The 19869-nt window shown below is 42.5% G+C and overlaps 1 protein-coding gene across 1 annotated transcript in view; it reads right to left on the reverse strand.

The window, feature by feature from the left end:
• Positions 1 to 19869, reverse strand: part of THOC2 (THO complex subunit 2) — a 105598-nt gene that overhangs the window by 21282 nt on the left and 64447 nt on the right. The window contains exons 29-33 of the mRNA XM_069986777.1: positions 19284 to 19468; positions 17183 to 17285; positions 13267 to 13703; positions 12290 to 12348; positions 10800 to 10835 (exon numbers count right to left, since the gene is read on the reverse strand). Of these exons, the coding sequence (XP_069842878.1) occupies positions 10800 to 10835; positions 12290 to 12348; positions 13267 to 13703; positions 17183 to 17285; positions 19284 to 19468 (820 nt within the window). The remainder of the gene's footprint in view (positions 1 to 10799; positions 10836 to 12289; positions 12349 to 13266; positions 13704 to 17182; positions 17286 to 19283; positions 19469 to 19869) is intronic.

The following is a 19869-nucleotide window of genomic DNA, read 5'->3' on the forward strand; positions in this document are numbered from 1 at the left end:
GCTCGGTAATAGATTGCAGCAGGCCATGGCAATCTATCAACAATCTGATCGATATTTGCTGTGTATATACACAGCATTGATCTCTATGAGAGATCAGTGCTGTCTATATACAAGTCCCCCAGGGGGGCTTCTAGTTAAAGTAAAAAGTAAAGTAAAAATGTTTTTTTATTAATAAAAAAATCCCCTCCCCTATTAAAAGTCCAAATCACCCCCCTTTTCCCATTTTCTAAATATAAAAAAATAAACAAACATGTTTGGTATCATTGCGCGCGTAATCGCCCGAACTATTAATCACATTACTGATCTCACACAGTAAACGGCGTAAGCGCAAAAAAAGTGCAAAATTGCGCATTTTTGGTCGCATCAAATCCAGAAAAAAATGTAATAAAAAGCGATCAAAAAGTCGTATATGCGCAATCAAGGTACTGATAGAAAGAACACATCATGGCGCAAAAAAATTACACCTCACACAGCCCCATAGACCAAAGGATAAAAGCGCTATAAGCATGGGAATAGAGCGATTTTAAGGAACATATATTTGTTAACAATGGTTTGAATTTTTTACAAGCCATCAGATAATATAAAAGTTATGCATGTTACATATCGTTGTAATCGTAACGACTTGAGGAACATGCATAACCAGTCAGTTTTACCATAGGGCGAATGGCGTAAATGCAAAATTCCCCGAAATCAAAACAAATTCCTTTTTTTTTTTTTCAATTTGACAGTGCAAATGATTTTTTTCCGGTTTCGCAGCATATGTTATGGAAAAATAATGCCTGTCGTTGCAAAATACAATTGCTTTCGCAAAAAATAAGCGCTCATATACGTCTCTAGGTGAAAAAATGCAAGCGCTATGGACTTTTAAACAAAGTGGAAAAAGCAAAAGTGCAAAAATGAAAATTGGCTTTGACCTTAAGGAGTTAAACCTGTTGAAGAGTATGCCCAGGATTAGGTGGAATAAATATATTTATCCCTATTGTATGCATAGTTCAGAACTGGCTGTTCAGACTAGCACATCTGTTGCTACTAACAGGTAAATATTGAGAGACTACTCTCAAAAAAATTACATATCTGAATCTAGGGTGATTATTAAAAATGTGCAAAATTATAGTAAGCTAGAGTTTGTGCTAACTAGAGCACTTGCCATTTGAATCCCTAGGCTGCATCAATCATCTTCAAGCAGCAGGATTCAAATGCCAAGCAGTTAAATTTGTGCAAACCCAAACTCACTAAGTTTTTTTCCCTAATGGCAAATAACTTGTCTAGAAATAAAACACTATGGCCTCTTTCACACGTGTTGGAATCTGGACAGATTTTCCTGATGTCTCAAGGAGGCCTCAATGAGTACTAAAAAAATGTTTTGATGCATAAACACAAAATCAACACAAAAGGTTTCATCCCAGCTCAGCTGCATCCAGAGCAGCAGTGTCATGTGATCTAACCACCAGTCCTGTATGTAGGACTTCCTGCGTACTACAGGAATAAATTACCAATCAAACCCCTCCTGGCAGCCTCCAGACACCTGCCCTAGCTCTGCCGCCCCCCCCCCCCCACCACCACCACCTTGTTCACAGTTATGCCCCTGCATGATTTGACAGAGACACTAAGATTATAGTCTCACTATAGTCTCTGTCTAGTTCTGTGTATTGTGGTATCCAGCATTCCATCTTTTAAATCTTCAGAACCTGGAGACTTTGAAACTGCAATGCAGACTGATCTTCTACCACTTTATTCCCCTGGTGAAAGTTGGTTAATCACTTAGGGCTGAAATGGTGGTGTTCTAGAAGTAGGCATGATTTGCAATAGCGGTTTTGCATACACGCCCTGTATTTGCAGTTCACAAATGATTCCCGAATGGCCCATTATTTATTGCAGGCTCTCTACAGTAACCATCTATACTGCTTTGCACTAAATTGTATGCTCCCAATACTTTATAAAGTCACAGTTAGTTTTCAAGATTGTAAAAGATCTGTTTTTCCATTCTATAGGATGGTGCATGAAAACAAGTGTAATAAGTGTCAAAATGACAGATGAGACATTTGTTATGGTGTACACAACGTGCAAAATACAACTAAACAGATGCTGGTGAACACAAATGCAAAAAGCCATTTTGTGTGTGCAGTGTTTGCCATTGCGTCCAACACCTGCAGAATATGGCACACGCTACTAAACACTATCATATTAGCTGGGCTTATTGGGTTGTATCGGCCACTGTTCAACTCAAAGTTTTTGAACAGAAGTGAAGGAACATTTGAAGAATCAGTGGCAATTGGTAAAATTCGTATATACTTTTACAGCAGCGTGAACATCTAAACATTTTGGAACTCCTGACAATGGTAAGGGATGCCGGGACGTTAGATAATCCGTTTGGTTATATATACGGACAGTGCCCTGAGCGTGTGTCTTGGGATGCTTAGATATGAGTGGCAATTACTTCTAAATCAACATTGGTCCACCTATATAGTGTAATAGGGTTCTGTAGCACTGTTTGTAAACACATAAGTAGACACTATAACCATTATACAATTTCCCTAAAAAGTTACTTTATACATCTCCGGCGCTGTATCTAAATCAAACTAGGCATGTGGGTGGTCCTCAGCGGCGAAAAATCCCTTTTACACAGGGGATTATCGGCAAAGAGCGTTGTTAGATCACATCATATCTTTTGGGCTGCGCTAAAATAAATTGCTATAAACAGGACCTGATATCTCTGCACTGGAGCAATGAATAAAACAGTTATATCTCCTGACCCAAGGTAAGAGGCCCTACCGTACACTGCTTTTAATCAGCAAAAAAAAAAGTCATACAGCCCTGTTTTGTACAGCATGAGACATATGGTTTCAGGTTAACATCATCACTCCAGATGGATTCCAGCCCAGCCTGAGAATGACGTGAGCTCATAAAGTGGGGACAGGTAAGCCTCCTTTCTATCACAGTTTAGTAAAATAAGAGTGCCATTAATGTCACTCTCAAAAAGAAACTTAAAGGGGTACTCCACTTAATAAAATTTAACCCTGTTCAATCCCAACATATAATCTAAGCTTGTTTGTAACAGGTTTCTATCGCATGAATTGGTCATGCATCACATCCTGATCACATATCTGCATCACATCCTGATTTACACCTTGAGGCTATGTTCACACTACGTAAGTTTCCGGACGTAGCGCGCTCCGTGAATAAGCGGCCGGAGATTTACATAGTTTGCGTACAATGGAAAGTATAGGATCTACAGCTGCACAGTTCACACTACGTAAGAACTTACGCCCGGATCGTATGCGGCGCCGTAAAAAAAATGAACCAGACCATTGTTTCGGGATGGAAATGCTGTTACTTACGCCCGTAGCGTAACATGCGGTCCCGTACGGAGTGGTGATTTCTTCATTTTTACACTTTGATTTGCCGACCTGAAAGGTTCTGTGGGGTGTCCGGGGCTAGGCGAAGATATCCAAGTAAAAGACCGCTGTCAGATTGCTACGTACGCCGCTTGGGAAGCGTACGTAGATTCCGGGCGTAAGTTCGGGGACCGTACGTAGCCGGCCGCAACTTGCGTAAATCCCGGGCCGGAGTTTTACACGTATATGTCCGGCCGCGAAAAATATGCGGCCGGACATATACGTAGTGTGAACATAGCCTGAAGCTGCAGAAAATTCTCACTGCCTGGTCCACATGGTCTCAGGTCCTCTGTCCTCACCCTCCCTTCTGAGACTAAAGTCACATGACATTGGGCTCTTCTGTCGCCAGGCAAACTGTAACACCTCATCTCTAACCCATTCACTACAATGAAGCCTGCTTTATTTCATTAAGTGCACTATAGAGAGGATACGCTTAACCCCTTAACGACATCGGGCGTAAACTTACGACCTCGCGCCCTGGTACTTGGCGCATCAGGGCGTAAATTTACGCCCGATGTTTCCCCGATCGCTGCGTGTTCACACACAGCGGTCGGGGAAGATGGCCTGCTATAAATCATAGCAGGCCATCTTAGCTTCACGGCACGGGGGGTGGTTAACACCCCCCGTGCATACGATCGCCGCTATAGGCTGATCAATTCAGATCAGCCAATAGCGGCGGTCGGTGCTGTCCGAGGATCGCCGATGCCACCGGCCCGATCGCCGTGAACGGCCGGCCGTTGACGGCGATCAGAGTCCCACAAAATAGTAAATACCTGCCCTGGACCCCTCAGCTAGGTAGCCGAGGGGTCCAGAGCAGGTATTTGTACATTACTCACCTGTCCCGGGCTCCTGATCGGCGTCTTCCGGGTTCGCAGCGTCCTCGCCTTCGTTCGGGTCTTCGGCTTCTTCCGTGACGTCACGTTCGGCTTCTCTCAGCTATTTTCGGCTCCAGCGTCGGCTTTTTCCGTATTTTGCGCTCTGCTGCCCTCTAGCGGCTGATATGTGTAATACACTTAGCAGCTACAGGGATGTTCAGAATGTAGAAAAAAAAAAAAAAAATTTTCTTCAAATTTTTTTTTTTTTCTATTTTCCGCACCCTATCGCCGCTGAGTGTTGATCAGCATCGCACGAAAGTGCGCTGCTAATCAGCAACTCCTCCTTTTTGGCGTAGGGTGTTTTTTTTCTATATTCTACTGCCACAGTCTGCTAATAAGTGCCGCACATAAGTGCGGCATTTATCAGCAACTCCTTTGTTGGCGTAGGTTTTTTTTTTATACTTACTGTAAAAAAACATGTAAAAAACACTACATTACACCACACTACATTGAATAAAGTTTGACACTACACCACTACATACCCCATATACCAATCCCCGTATAAAGATGGCCCCCAGGGTGTTTTCGGTGTCGGACGCATACGTTATTATTGCCTCCGACACCGAAACAGCCAGTGAGGATGAATGGGGGGGGATCCTTCTTTCCTCCATTCATCCTCATCCTCCTCATCATCCTGTGACGTGTCTGGGGGGTAGCGTAGCGTACGCTGCCCCCCAGACACGTCTTTTCCGCCAGTACTGTCCCAATAAGAGATGACGGTATGGTGTGAAATTCTCCAAACTCTGTGAGGGTACCTCAGGGTACACTTACAGATTTAGGGTACGTGCATACTGCGGAATGGCGAAGGATAACCCTTTGTGCATTCCGCAGCTGGCACCCGCCGGCGGACTGATGCGGGCGCATGTCTCTACCAGTGTCATAGACTCCATTCTATGCACGGGCGGATTCCGTCGTCCATCCAAAGAATGAATACGTTGGACGGAGAGCGGAATCCGCCCGTGCATAGAATGGAGTCTATGACACGTGTGGAGACGTGCGCCTGCATCAGTCCGCCGGTGGGTGCCAACTGCGGAATGCACGAAGGGTTATCTGTCGCGATTCCGCAGTGTGCACGTACCCTTAGAGTGTATGTAGGAAGGGACACCCGAATCCAGCCCCCAGATGCCCCCTCCCCCCCCCCATCCTCCGAGTTAGTGGGGAGATCGTCCGGGAACTGATCTTCTCACTGCTGGATAAAGGTCACCACCTGTACGGGGATAACTTTTATACCAGCACCCCCTCTTCCGGTCCCTCGCTGCCTGAGCTACTGTAGCTTGCGGCACAATAAGAAAATATCAGAAGTAGTAATAGCGCCCTAATATTTAGCAGCCATGGAGCGGACCCAGCGCTTCTGGATATGAGGGACCCCGTATCGCACCAGGACAACATTTTCCAGGTGACGTCCCCCACACTGGAAAACAGGAGACCCCAGAAGAAGTGCAGAGTGTGGCGTAACTCCCCCACACTGGAAAACAGGAGACCCCAGAAGAAGTGCAGAGTGTGGCGTAACAGGGGGATCAGGAAGGACACCATTTTCCAGTGTGACACCTGTCCTGATCACCTCGGCCTCTGCATACTGGATCGCTCCAAGGCGCACCACATGTCATTGGGGTTCTACATTATCTAAATTCTGTCCCTTATTCCTATTTCAGGGGTCACGTTGATCCAGGGATTATTCTGATTGCCATTATGGAGTCGGGAAGGAATTTTTCCCCTGTGATGAGGCTACTGTCGTCTGCCTCATGAGGGTTTTTTACCTTCCTCTGGATCAACACAGGTTGAATTTGATGGACACCTGTCATTTCCAACCTTATAAACTAATAATTGGCCTAATACCCCCAAATAAATTAGAATTGTCCCTTTTCCCTAGCTAAGTAGGTATGGCCGCCATTCCCATTAGAGGATGCCATGATGCAATTATAAACCCTCTGTGCTGCCAGGACAGTAGAAACCACCCACAAGTGACCCCATTCTGGAAACTACACCCCATAAGGAATCTAACAAGGGGGGCAGGGATATGGCCCCCTGGTGACGGCCACATTTGGGACGTGAAAATGAAAAAAATTGTATTTTTTATTTTCTCGGCACATGTTCTACGTAAGTGCCCGTCACCAGTGGGGTCCATATGCTCACTGCACCCCTTGATAGATTCCTTATGGGGTGTAGTTTCCAGAATGGGGTCACTTGTCGGGGGTTTCTACTGTCCTGGCAGCACAGGAGCTTTGTAATTGCGACATGGCCTCCATCCTCCATTCCAGCCTCTAAATGGCGCTCTGTCCCTTTGGTGACTTGCCCTGTGCCCATATGGCACATTATGCCCACATGTGGGGTATTTTCGTACTCAGGGGAAATTACCCTACACGTTTTGTGTTCATTTTCTTTTTTAACCCCTTGTGGAAATGGAAAAAAATCAAGGCTAGACCAACATTTAGTGTAATTTTTGTAAAATTTTTACTCTAAATCATTAATCTTGTCATGATTTTTTCATTTTCACAAGGGGTTAAAAGATAAAAAAAAAACATTTAATGTGTAGAGCAATTGCCCCCGAGTACGGAAATACCCCACATGTGGACATAAAGCGCCATGCGGGTGCAGGGTAAGCCTCCGAAGGGAAGGAGCGCCATTTGGTTTTTGAAGGCTGGATTTGGACGGAATGGATTTCGAGGGGCCATGTTGCATTCAAAAGGCCCCTGTGTTGCCAAGACAGTTGAAACCCCCCACAAGTGACCCCATTATGGAAACTGCACCCCTCAAGGAATGTAACAAGGGGTGTAGTGAGCATATGGACCCCACTGGTGACGGACACAAATGTGGAACAATGTGGCGTGAAAATGAAATATTACATTTTTTACACTATAATGTTGGTTTAGCCTTGAATTTATCATTTTCACAAGGGGTTAAAAGAGAAAAAAACACAATATGTGTAGAGCAATTTCCCCCCGAGTCCGAAAATACCCCACATGTGGACATAAAGCGCCATGTGGGCGCAGGGCAAGCCTCCGAAGGGAAGGAGCGCCATTTGGATTTTGGAGGTTGGATTTGGCTAGAATGGATGATGAACGCCATGTCGCATTTACAGAGCCCTCGTGCTGCCAAAACACTGGAAACCCCCCACAAGTGACCCCATTCTGGAAACTGCACCCCTCAAGGAATCTAACAAGGGGTGCAGTGAGGATATGGACCCCTTGATGACGGGCACATTTGTGCCATGAAAGTGAAAAAATGAAATTTTTCCCTTTCACGTCACATTGTTCCACATTTGTGCCCGTCACCAGTGGGGTCCATATGCTTACTGAACCCCTTGTTAGATTCCTTGAGGGGTGTAGTTTCCAGAATGGAGTCACTTGTGCGGGGTTTCCAGTGTCTTGGCAGCACGAGGGCTCTGTAAATGCGACATGGCCCTTGAAATCCTTTTCAGTGAAATTCAGCTTCCAAAAGCCAATTGGCGCTCCTTCCCTTTGGAGGCTCGTCCTGCGCCCCCTTGGCACTCTATCGCCACATGTGGGGTATTTCTGTACTCGGGAGAAACTGCGCTACACATTTTTTTGTCTTTTTTTTGCCTCTTATCCCTTTAAGAAAATGAAAAATTGAAGGCTAGAACAACGTTTTAGTGTAAAAAATAAATTTTTCTTTTTTCACGCCATATTGTTCGGAAAATCTGTGAAGCACCTGTGGGGTCCAAATGCTCACCGCACCCCTTGTTACATTCCTTGAGGGGTGTAGTTTTCTAAATGGTGTCCCTTTAGGGGTGTTTTTTAGGTTTTGGCACCCCAGAGCCTCTGCCAACCTGAAGTGGTACAGTCAGAAATGACCAAATATAACGGAGGCGTTGAAATTCACTAGGCGCTCCTTTATATCTGAGGCTTGTGGTTGCGTCAAATAGCGCAATAGGGTCACATATGGGGTATTTCTATAAACTGCAGAAACGGGGCAATAATTATTGGGGTGCATTTCTCTGGTAATAGGTTTATAATTATGAAAAATATTGGATTACAATAAAATCTCTGCACAGAAAATTAAAATTTTCAAATTCCTTACACACTTAGCTTTTATTTCTGTGACTCCCCTAAAGGATTAAAACACTTTCTGGATATGCTTTTGCAGAGTTTGGGGGGTGCAGTTTCTGAAATGGGGTGCTTTGTGGGGCTTTCTAACATACAGGCCCCTCAAATACACTTTAAACCTGAACAGGTCCCTGAAAATATCTGATTTTGAAATTTTACTGAAAATTTGGAAATTTGCTGCTAATGTTTTAAGCTTCCTATTGTCTAAAAAAATGAAAGATAGTTTAATAAATGCCGCCAACATAAAGTAGACATGTTGCTAATGCTATTTAATATATAATTTATGTGGTATAACCACTTTCTGTATACGCAAAAAAGTTTCAAAGTTGGAAAAATGCATTTTTTCACATTATTTGGGTTTTTTTCATAAAGATTTGTTATGAGTATCGACTCCAATTTACCAGAAATGTAAAGTACAATATGTCACGAGAAAACAATCTCAGAATCAGCCGGATAGGTAAAAGCATCCCGAAGTTATTAATGAATAAAGTGACACTGGTCATATTCATAAAATTTGTCTCTGTCATTAAGGCCATTTCAGGCTCTGTCCTTAAGGGGTTAAGGGACCTGACCCAAGCCCCCAACCCCCTCTGGATAACAGATAAATTTATGTTTTGTTTACAGTGTAAAACTAAAGCAGATTGAGCCAGCAATGGGAAGATACTACTAGATGAGGCAGATACTAGTCAGTTGGCTATGAGGTGCAATGCATTCTGAGAAATGTAGTTTTGTGGCTGCCCCCATCTTGGATATGACCAGCTTTTAGAAAAACTTGTAGCTCAGGAACAGCGGCAGCTAAAAAGATAAGAGACAGCTCAAAATACTCAAGGGGAATGGTGAGTAAGACCAGTTAGGTTTGGGAGAAAAACATTTTTTAGCCCTTGGGTGGAATTCCCTTTTTAAAAACAGTTATTTATAGGGTACATACATACAGTACACTTTATAAAATAACCAAACTATGGGTGGTTGTCTAGCCTAGGCACAATACCAGTAAAGAATTTTCAAAGCAAATGTATGGGCTGCTACTAGACTCTCCCTGCCCTCAATACACTCAGAAGTCAATACGTAAAAAATGTGACCACTAACCCTTATAATGAACAGACTCATTCTGTTCTATAGAGATCACTTCTCAGCACAGGCAGCATTACATGGTACTGCTGTAAAGCACACCACCAAATATTCTTAGCACTCAGGCAATATGAATGTCTCGGATAAGAAAAAAAACGACTGACGGAAAATATTGGTTTAAAGCACCAGATAGCATATTATTTGCTTGATTTTGTGATGTTAGGTTTGTTTTTTTTTTGACTCAGGGTGCTGTAAATATAATTATTAAAAAAAAAAATGCTACTCACCTGCCCCCATTCATTGCACTGGTGTTCCTATGGCTCCCAACTCCTACTGCTTCCTGGTAAATTGCTGTCTCACGGGAACTGCTTGCGCAGCCAGTTACTGCCTAAGGTGAAAACGCTAATGTAATTGACTGGCTGCTCCTGAAGGGACAGCACATCAGTAGGGCCAAGAAGCAGCGGAGATTGTAGAATCACGGCAGGAGAGTATTTGTATTATTTTATAGCACTATGAGCCACATTTAAAGTGTCCCTGTCATTATAACTTTCAAAATCTAAAATCAACAGTAGATGTCATATAAAGCAAGTTTGCCATATACATACATTCTTTTTTAACATTGAAAACATGGCACTTCCTGTTTTCTTACTCTTTGAGGGGAAAAAAACAGGCAGAACACAGGAAGTGCAGTGTTTCCTAGGCCATCTGCACACTGACAGAGAAGGTAGTCATGTGACTGATGGACACATTGAGCTGTGACTCTCTGTACTGGCCTAAATTCCTGTGTTTAGTGTGTTTTTTTTCCCAACCAGCACAAGTCAGAAAATCTGTCTTCAGGAGACTGGACCTGAATTTCTGATAAGTTCAGCTTTATTTTACAGCATAACAACAAAAAATAATTAATGTATATTGCAAACTTGCTTTATTTCACATCTACTGTTGATTAACATTTTGAAAGTTATAATGACAGATACACTTAAGGGGGAAAAAATAGGATTGCTGGAATACACTTGAAACAGCTAACAAAAAAAAAAATTACACAAAGTTACACATTTTCTTTAAGCCATCTGGTCAAAAGTTTTTTTTTTTTTTCTTTTTTCTGGCAGTGTTTCTAGAATATGCCGATCACATTAGGCTCCTACAGTTCAATGTTATGCGAGTTAAATCATCGGCACAATGACACTACACAGAAGAATAGATCATGTTCTTTGTAAGCTACAACTGCTGACAACTCCCATCAGATTAATTGCTCAGCATTATTTAATATTTATCAGATAGTCTTACAGTAAATCACACCAAATCCAGATGGCACAAATATGTTATACATGCAAAATATAATTTGATGCATTGCAAACAACAGTTTGATAAATGACAACAATGATGAAAGGAACTCAAACCTTTGTTGAAGAGTCCTTAAAGTCATTGAGGTTGTCCTGTAGAAAATGAATGGAGATGACACGTGAGCTGGATTGTTGTCAGTAAGGAGACCCTTGGTTGTGACCTTGAGAAAATACAGCTACTCCTTTGAGGAGGGGGGAATAAATCTTTTGATGCTGTTAACACTGAATAAAGAAAATCAACATGGAAACTGCTACATGTTAAACGGATATTCATTAATTTAGCAAAATAGAACTAAAAGGGGTGCTGAAATCTCACAAGAAAAAAAATAAAAATAAACTGCACATTTAAGAGCCAAGCAAAAACTTTTTTTTTTTTTTTTTTTTTAACATTTTAGCTCTAAAAGATATAAGGGAGGGGGGAAAAAAATAAGAGGGCAAAAGTGAAATGAAATGTGCACTATGACATTATTTTGTGCAGCACAGTCCTTTTCATAATCAGAATATATTCTGGTGTGTCATATTACCTTACCAAAATATGAGAAAAGGAAAAAGAAAAAAAGAAGAAAAAAAAAAAAGGAAAACAAAAAATTTGATGAAAATCCATTGATCGTAGCAAGGCACATCTCGGTAATCCAAGCGCTTCATGGGTAGAAGTAAGGGACTTACAGTTTTGATGGTCATCACAGACACTGGGGGGGGGGGGGGAAGCGGTTTTGTAATTCAGTATTAAAAAAAAAAAAAAAAAATGATGCATGGGTATAGCAATGACTAGTCTTCACTGCAGGCTATGCCCACGGCAGCAACTTGAAGGCCAAAATGGGTTTCTCTTGGGTTTGTGTGACGATCACATAGCTGCCACAGCAACAACTGCCTTCAATTGAAATGTAGAGACCGACACGTAACAGGATTATTAAGGTAAGCTTTCCAGGATACATCTAACCGAAGCTGCATGCTGAAATTACACAACTACTGCAGGTTCGATCATCAGGCTTTACTGTGAAACCTTTCACGACTTCTTCTTAAAAGGCACATTTCGGCAAAATGTAGCTTGCATCGCCTGAGGAATTCAGGAGGCAACTCAATATTCCCACAGGATCCAGGAAATCTTCAGTAGAAAATTCTCCCACAAAAATAGAAACCAGTGCAGAGGGGAAAAAAAAGAAAAAAATACTCTCCTGGAATCATCTTGATGCTGATTTGCTTGAAGCCATCTCAGGCTCTTACACATACACAGACTGCTTAGTAATATTCAGGCACTTTAGCACAAGCTTTCTTCACACTATTTACAAAAATATGACTGCTAGGTCCTTGAAGATTTTGCTTTTTATCTGCCATTTTTTAGAAAAATACTTTATAGAAAAATAGTCCAAACAGGGCAGATTTCATCGGAATTTCAAAATACAAAATATCAACACAAAAATAATGGAAAGAAAAAACCTCCAGCGACTTCCAGTGGAAAATTGGCACCCAACTTGAAGGAAGACGGACTCTTGTATTCCACACAGGTGAGCCTAATATGGATACAGGCTTCCTCATGCTATACTAACCTTTACTGCTGAGGAATGTGATGGGGAAGAATGCGTATCAATTTTACGACGTTTTTGTTCTAAAAAGAAAAAGGAAAGAAAACAGTATTAACACCAGTTAATGAAATAATGGCCTGGTGACTATAGGGAAAGTGCAAATATAACAAGGGTCCCTAAAATATTTACATAAAACTTCGATAAATTTATAGCTAGACAGATAGAAAGAAAGAAAGAAAGAAAGAAAGGATGGTTCTAGTCTCATTAAGGAGCAAGACCATTAAGGAGAGTGACTGTACCACCAGGCCCAGGCTGAAGCACTGGAGGCAGGCCCTTAGTGGGAGGAAACCCTAGCAGCTCTATGATAGGGTTCCATTGATTCTAATGGAGTCACATCATGGAGGGGCTGGGGTTTCTTCTCACTAAGGGTGGGTCAGCTTCAGCCTGGGCCTGGTGGTACAGTCACTTTAAGACTTCCATTCATATTAATGGCTGTTATGTAACACCACATTCTACCCAGGAGTGCTCGCATTGACAAAATCCATTGCTTTCTGGGGATCTCCTTACTTGAACCAGTTATTAGTGGTACGGGAAACAGATCACTGATCTCAGGGAGACCAGGCAAAGATAACACTGGATTGCAGTACAGTGTAGATATGATACCCATAGAAGAGCTCTATGAATGTTTTTTATGCAGTAGTGGTCTTGAGCTCGGAAGCAACTGACCATAAATCATTTTATTCTGATAAGTTATTCCATATGTTCTATAAATTGAAACTACTCCCAGACGGTGTTGAGGGACAGCTGTATGCCACAATCTGGGCTTTGAGTAAAACCGTAGTCTGAAACATTTATGAAACACTGGCTGATGTAATTTTACAAGACAATAGTAAACATCGAGCTTCATGGTTAAACGCGATGTTTTGATGCACTGCACTGCAGTATCTGTTTAGTGCCTTGTTTAATTGTATCAATTTCTAAGCTAGAACAGCAGAACCTACCCCTTTCAGGCTCAGAGGTCTCCGATCTGGGAACAGGGGACTTCAAGGACCCAGCAACAGCGGTTTTATCTCCTCCCTTGGAACCTTCTTTCAATTTAGATTCCTTAAAAAGATCTCTCTCCCGAGAGGGCTCCTTTTCTTTCTCCTTCTCTGCAGCCAGTTTTGATTCAGTGCTTGTCAGAGCAGACTTAGATTTTTCTTCCTTCTGAGATTTTTCTTCCTTCTTCGCTTTCTCCTTCTCTTTCTCAGATTTTGGCGTTTTCTCCTTGACATCTCGCAGCTTTTCATCTTTATTTGCCCGATCTTCCTTTACTTTATCCTTTCCATCCTTGCCTGGTGCCTTGGTCTCTTGTGGAGCAGCTGGAGTTTTCTCCTTTTTATCTTTCTCCTTTTCCTTCCCCACTTTATCTTTGTCTTCCTTTTCTTTAACAATTTTGCTGTAGAAAAATAGCAGACGTGAACATTAGCTGGCCAATAATGTAATGTAAAGCCGCCCTGTCCGATCTATAGTACTATATTAACTAACTAGCTTGGCTACCAGTTTATGGTGCAGCAGACAAAATCAGACACATGTTCTTTACGTTCTTACGGGATCGCTGTGAGACAATTTAAGGGCATTCTATAAACCCACAGCTATCAAAAAATCCAATTCTGAAGACAGACTATGAGACACCACAGGTAGTGCAGAACAGTGTAGATATGATACCCATAGAAGAGCTCTATAAATGTTTTTTATGCAATAGTGGTCTTTAGGTCGGGATCAACTGACCATAAACCATTATATTCTGATGTGTTATTCCATATGTTCCATAAAGTGAAACTACGCAAGGAGTGTATAGCGTAGTTTGCTATTCTGCTTTTTAAAATAAACTGGATATTCCCTTTAACCCCTTAGGGACCAAGCCTGTTTGGGCCTTAATGACCAGGCTCATTTTTCAAAATCTGACCTGTCTCACTTTATGCGCTTATAGTGATGCTTTAACATATGCTAGCGATTCTGAGACTGTTTTTTCGTAACATATGGTACTTTATATTAGTGGCAAAATTTGGTCACTGTCTTGTGTGTTTTTTGTGAAAAACATCAAAATATAATGACAAATTTGAAAATTTTGCACTTTACGAGCGTTGAAATTCTTTGCTTCTAAAAAAAAAAAAAAAAAAAAAAAGAAGGCACATGACAAAAATAGGTTAGTAAGTCACATTATCAATATGTCCTCTTTATTCTGGCTTCATTTTGTAAACATATTTCACTTTTTTAGGGTGTTACAGGGCTTAGAAATGTATCAGCAAATTATCATGAAATTTCCAAAACTGATTTTTTTAGGGACCAGTTCTTTTTTTTAAGTTGATTTAGGAGGCTTGTATACTGAAAACCCCCATAAGTGACCCCATTTTGGAAACTAGACACCTTAAAGAATTAATCTAGGGGTATAATGAGCATTTTAACCCTACAGGGGCTGGAGGAAAGTATTCACAATTAAGGCGGAAAAAAATGGCAAATAGAAATTTTCCAATAATATATTTGTTAAGATTAAAGTATCTCATTTTCATAATAAACATGAGAGAAAATGCACCCCAAATTTTGTAACGCAGGTTCTCCTGAGTACAATGGTACCCCATATGTGGGCGTAAACCACTGTATGGGCACACAGGAGGGCTCAGAAGGAAAGGAGCGCCAATTAGCTTTTTCAATGCAGATTTTGCTGAAGAAGTTTCTGAGCGCCAGGTGCGTTTGCAGAGCTCCTGTAGTGACAGCAGAATAGTACCCCCCAAAAAGTCACCCCATTTTGGAAAGTACACCCCTCAAAGAATACATCTTGGGGTGTGGTGACCATTTTGACCCCACAGGTATTAGAGGAAAGTATTCAAAAGAAGACAGTAAAAATGAAAAAATAGAATTTTTCCAATATGATGTTTGTTTAGTTTGAAATTTCTCAATTTCACGAGAAACGGGAGAAAACTCACCCCAATATATGTAACGCAGGTCCTCCTGAGTAGAACGGTACCCCATATGTGGGCATAAACCACTGTGTGGGCACACAGCAGGGCTCAGAAGAGAAGGAGTGTCATTTTAGTTACAGGCAATATGTGGGGGTTTACTGGTTATCTGGGGTGGTAATAGACAATATCGGGGTGTTTATGGGCAATCTGGGGTGGTTACTGGCTGTATGGGGTGGTGACGGGCAATCTGGTGGTGTTTACTGACTAACTGGGGTCGCAACGGGCAACCTGGGGTGGTCGCAACGGGCAACCTGGGGTGGTCGCAACGGGCAACCTCGGGTGGTCACAAGTAATCCAGAGTCTGTTCACAGTGATGGCGGCGGCCATCTTGGATCAGATGGCCGCCCTGGGAGGGGAGGGTCAGTGAACAGGTCACTAGGGTTAATTCTGGGGACAGGGGGGGGGGGGGGGGGGGGGGGGGGGGGACATGTTCTCATCTCCTCTCACTGTGGATTCACGGTGAGAAGAGATGAAAGCGTTCAGCTGCACTGGCAATGTCTGTTACCGGTGGCCGCCGTTATACTGATAATAACGGCGATCGCCGGTGAGGGGACTTGCCGGGACTGACCCCACACTCTGCCCCAACCCCTCAGCGACCTCCGATAGCTGAGAGGAGGGGGCTGCGGGCATTACCGGCGCCGCTGCACTATTCTGCACCATCGCAATAAAGAGCTGATGGCAGCAGAATAGAGCCCAATAGTGTTCGCCGTAAAAATCCGTATCGGCGGTTACTAATAACATAATACATGTATTCTCTGGGTCGCTACGGTTACGGCGATACCACATTTGTATAGTTTTTTTTTTTAACTATTACGGCTTTGGCGCAATAGAAACTATCTTCCTAGCAAAAACCCACAAAAAATGGTCGCTGCATTGCAAGATCCATAGCGTTCGCATCTTTTGCGCGACAGAGCTGGTTTTGGGCTTATTTTTTGCAGGAAGATCTGTAGTTTCTACTGATACCAAGTTTTATATGTATATGACTTTTTGATCTCTTTTATGATGTATTTTCTGAAGTGGATTGATAAAATACAGCTATTCTGGTAGTTTTTTTCTTTTTTTTTTTTTACAGCGTGTGTCGTGCGATATAATTATTGATATAGTTTTATAGATTAAGTTGTTACGGACGTAACGATACCAAATATGTATAGGATTTGTGTTTTTGATTACTTTTATGTAATGTTTTATAGTGTATGGGGAATGTAATGCATCTTTATTATTGGGGGGGCTGGGGGGGCTGTGTTGTGTTTGGTGCACTCTTTTTTTCACTTTTTTTACTTTTACACTAGTGTACATTACTGTACACTAGTGTAAAATACTTAGATCATTGATACAATACATTGCAGTACCTGATGTACTGCAATGTATTGTATCATGCCTCATGCTGACAGGCAATAGCCACGGCCACCCCTGTCAGCATCAGGCATCTCCATGGTGACCCCGGGGACCTTCATTAGGACCCCGGGATCACCATGGAGACATCGGGACCCCGGACGGCGCCGCGGGACATCGCGATCATGTAAGTGGACCTGCGGCGCCGTCCGGGATCCACCAGGACCCGTTAAATGCCGCTGTCATGGTTTGACAGCAGCATTTAACGGGTTAAACTGCCCGGAGCGGAGAATTCTCCGCTCCGGGCAGTTACAGGAGGGTGTCAGCGGTCACTGATCACCCGTCCTGCAGCCGCCGCCGGGCGGTAATTTATTCCGATGCGCCCGCCGTTAAAAGGCGTACGCATCGGAATAAAGCCCATTAGTGGCCGCCGTGAAAAGGCAGCATGGCGGTCACTAAGGGGTTAAATGTATAACCTAAACAAATAAATTGTAAAGATGAAACACAGAAAATCTATTCATTGGAAGGGTATACATTGATAGGCAAAGTTACACTATAATTCTAAAAGAATAAATATACACACCTATTAGAAGAGCTACTTCCATTATTTGCAATGACTTTGGGTGTTGTGTTTGCAGCTTTGGTAACAACTTTCAGTGTATTTTGAGATTTTTCTTTTAATTTTTCTTCAGAATGAAAAAAAAGGAGAAAAAAAAAAGAATAAAAGTTATTCACCAACAGTTTATACAGTACATAAATATGCTGTAATATTCAGATCTGGGTTTTCAATTTAATTGTCAAGAGACTGTGCTAATCATTGAAAGAGAGGGTTTGGCTTGTTTCACTGAAAGCAGAAGCATTCTGAAATTGCTGACGGGAAGGGGTTAAGGACAGGTTCTCTATTCAGTTAATCTGTATATTTACATTCCTACGGCACATACCCAGTGCAGTAGGAATGTATATATACGTTCCTGACTACAGGGGCTTCCCGATGCAGTGAGAGCGATCCCGCTCACATCAGTGTCCGGGGCCGGATAATACAACTTTGTAATGTATGCTATGTTAGTGAATGGCCCACTTCCCAGTGTTCCCCCCCATCCCCGGAAGTGTAGTGCACAATACATACCTGATTCGTGTCGACCCCAGCAGCCATCATGGGGACAATGACGAAGTCTTCGGGAGGACCGCACCAGCCCTCCTTCATGCTGGCCCCCCTCTGCTGCATCTTCCGCTGCTCACCCGCGATTGGCTGAGCATAACGAAGCTCAGCCAATCGTGGCTGAGCAGCTGAAGACGTGGCAGAGGGGGGCCAGCATGAGGGACGGCTGCAGCAGTTAGGCCGGCCTCCCGAAGATTACATCATTGTCACAAGATGGCGGCCGGGGGTCGACCAATTCAGGAGAGTATAATGCACAACACTTCCGGATTTACTGTGGGGGGGGGGGGGAGGGGAAGACACTGGAAAGGGGGCCCATTTACATATATAACATACATTACAAAGTTGTATAACGTTGTAATGTGTGTTATTTTGTGAATAATTGCTTAGTGCCGCACTACCCCTTTAAGAAACCCCTTATACACCTCCCTCCCAATAAAAGTTTAATATACCCCTTTGCCCATAATAAAGGGGGGGGGGGGCAGCATTGCAGACTTTTTTACACTATATATCAGGAAAAAAAATTATAAAAAAAAGTGATCAAAATTTTTCTGTTACATCAATTTGATATTAGTAAAAACTAGAGATCATGGCGCAAAAAAATTACACCCCAACCAGCCCTGTAGGTGGAAAAACAAAAGTGCTATGGCTCTTAGAAGGTGGGGAGGAACATTGCAATAATTTGACCTGGACTTTTGTGCATCAAAGGGCTCTGTCTTGAAGGGGTTGAAAAAACAAAAAACAAAAACAACTTTTTCACACGTCACAGAGACACGTCAAAAGTTTTGATTGGTCAAGGTTCAGACCAAGAATGATCAAGAGAACGAGATGGGAGAAGTCCCGGCGCATGACCTTTTCTCCTGGCTCTGTGTTATGCGACAGCCGCATAATGTAAGTCAATGGACCCATCCAAATAGAAAGGACACAGAGCAAGGAAAGGAACGCACTGCAGCGTGGACTTCTACCGGTCTGTTCTCCTAATGTCATGGTGAGAACACTCAGACCCTGACCGATCAACACTTGAGAATTCCCTCAATTTTTTTTATAAGATACACAGATACACTTTAATTCGCTTATTTTAGCGTACAAACCTAGCAAAGGGTGTTTACCAAGGGCCCAAAGCTTATTAAAGCATACATCCAGAGTAGGTATCCTGCTCAAGACTAAGGGTATGTGCAAACTTTGAAAAAGCTATGTAAAATCCATTGCTGCAGCGCGCGCCTTCGCCCATGCCAGACTACATTCTATGCACAGGTGGATTCCGTCGACCGTCTAAAGAATGAACATGTTCGACATGCGCACCTGCCCCAGTCCGCGAACGGCAGATTCCGCGACAAGTTTATGTGGCTTTTCCGAAGTGTGCACCTAACCTAACTTTGTATGTTCACATTAACAGAACAAAAGCAACCATAGGGCATAGCCTGGATCTTACTGACAGGAAAATCCTAAATAGATGACTATTAAAACACAGGGGTTCCACAGTATTACCATTGTAAGCTAGCTATTAAAAAGATAACTCAATACTCACCGAGATCCTCAGGGCTGGTTTCTTCTGGTTTTGCTGCATTCACCAAGACAGATGCCGACTGACTGGCAGCTCCTGGTCCATTCTGTACAGTGGGTGGAATGATGTTCCTGGCAGGGGGATCTTTATGATGAAATTCATTTTCAGGTACCATAAATGATTTCCTGCTTTTCAACTGTCCAGAGTAGCTGCAATTCGCACAACACATTAAATACACCAAGGCAATTGCTAGCCAAAGACACCAGTTAACCTGTGAAGTACTGCCACACCTCTACAGTGCACACAACTCTATTATAGCTAAGTTTCTATGTAAAGACAGACAGCTCACAGTAACATTAAAGAAGCACTCTGGGAATAGTTCTTTTTTTTTCTTTCTTTTGCCTATATAACGCAGCATAAGCTATTATAAAAGAATAATGTGTTTTCTTGTGTTTGCCATGTGCTTATCTGTGAAAGGTATGGTAAGGTGTGAAAGGTATGGAATTTTAGCCATATTGACTTGTATTTCTCCACTGAATGCTGCCTACACTCCCATAAAGGGGGTGGGCTGAGTATAATCAGGGCAGTGTTTCCTATTGAGATAAGCCTA

Source organism: Dendropsophus ebraccatus, chromosome 10 (genome assembly GCF_027789765.1).
Source record: "Dendropsophus ebraccatus isolate aDenEbr1 chromosome 10, aDenEbr1.pat, whole genome shotgun sequence".
NCBI lineage: Eukaryota > Metazoa > Chordata > Amphibia > Anura > Hylidae > Dendropsophus > Dendropsophus ebraccatus.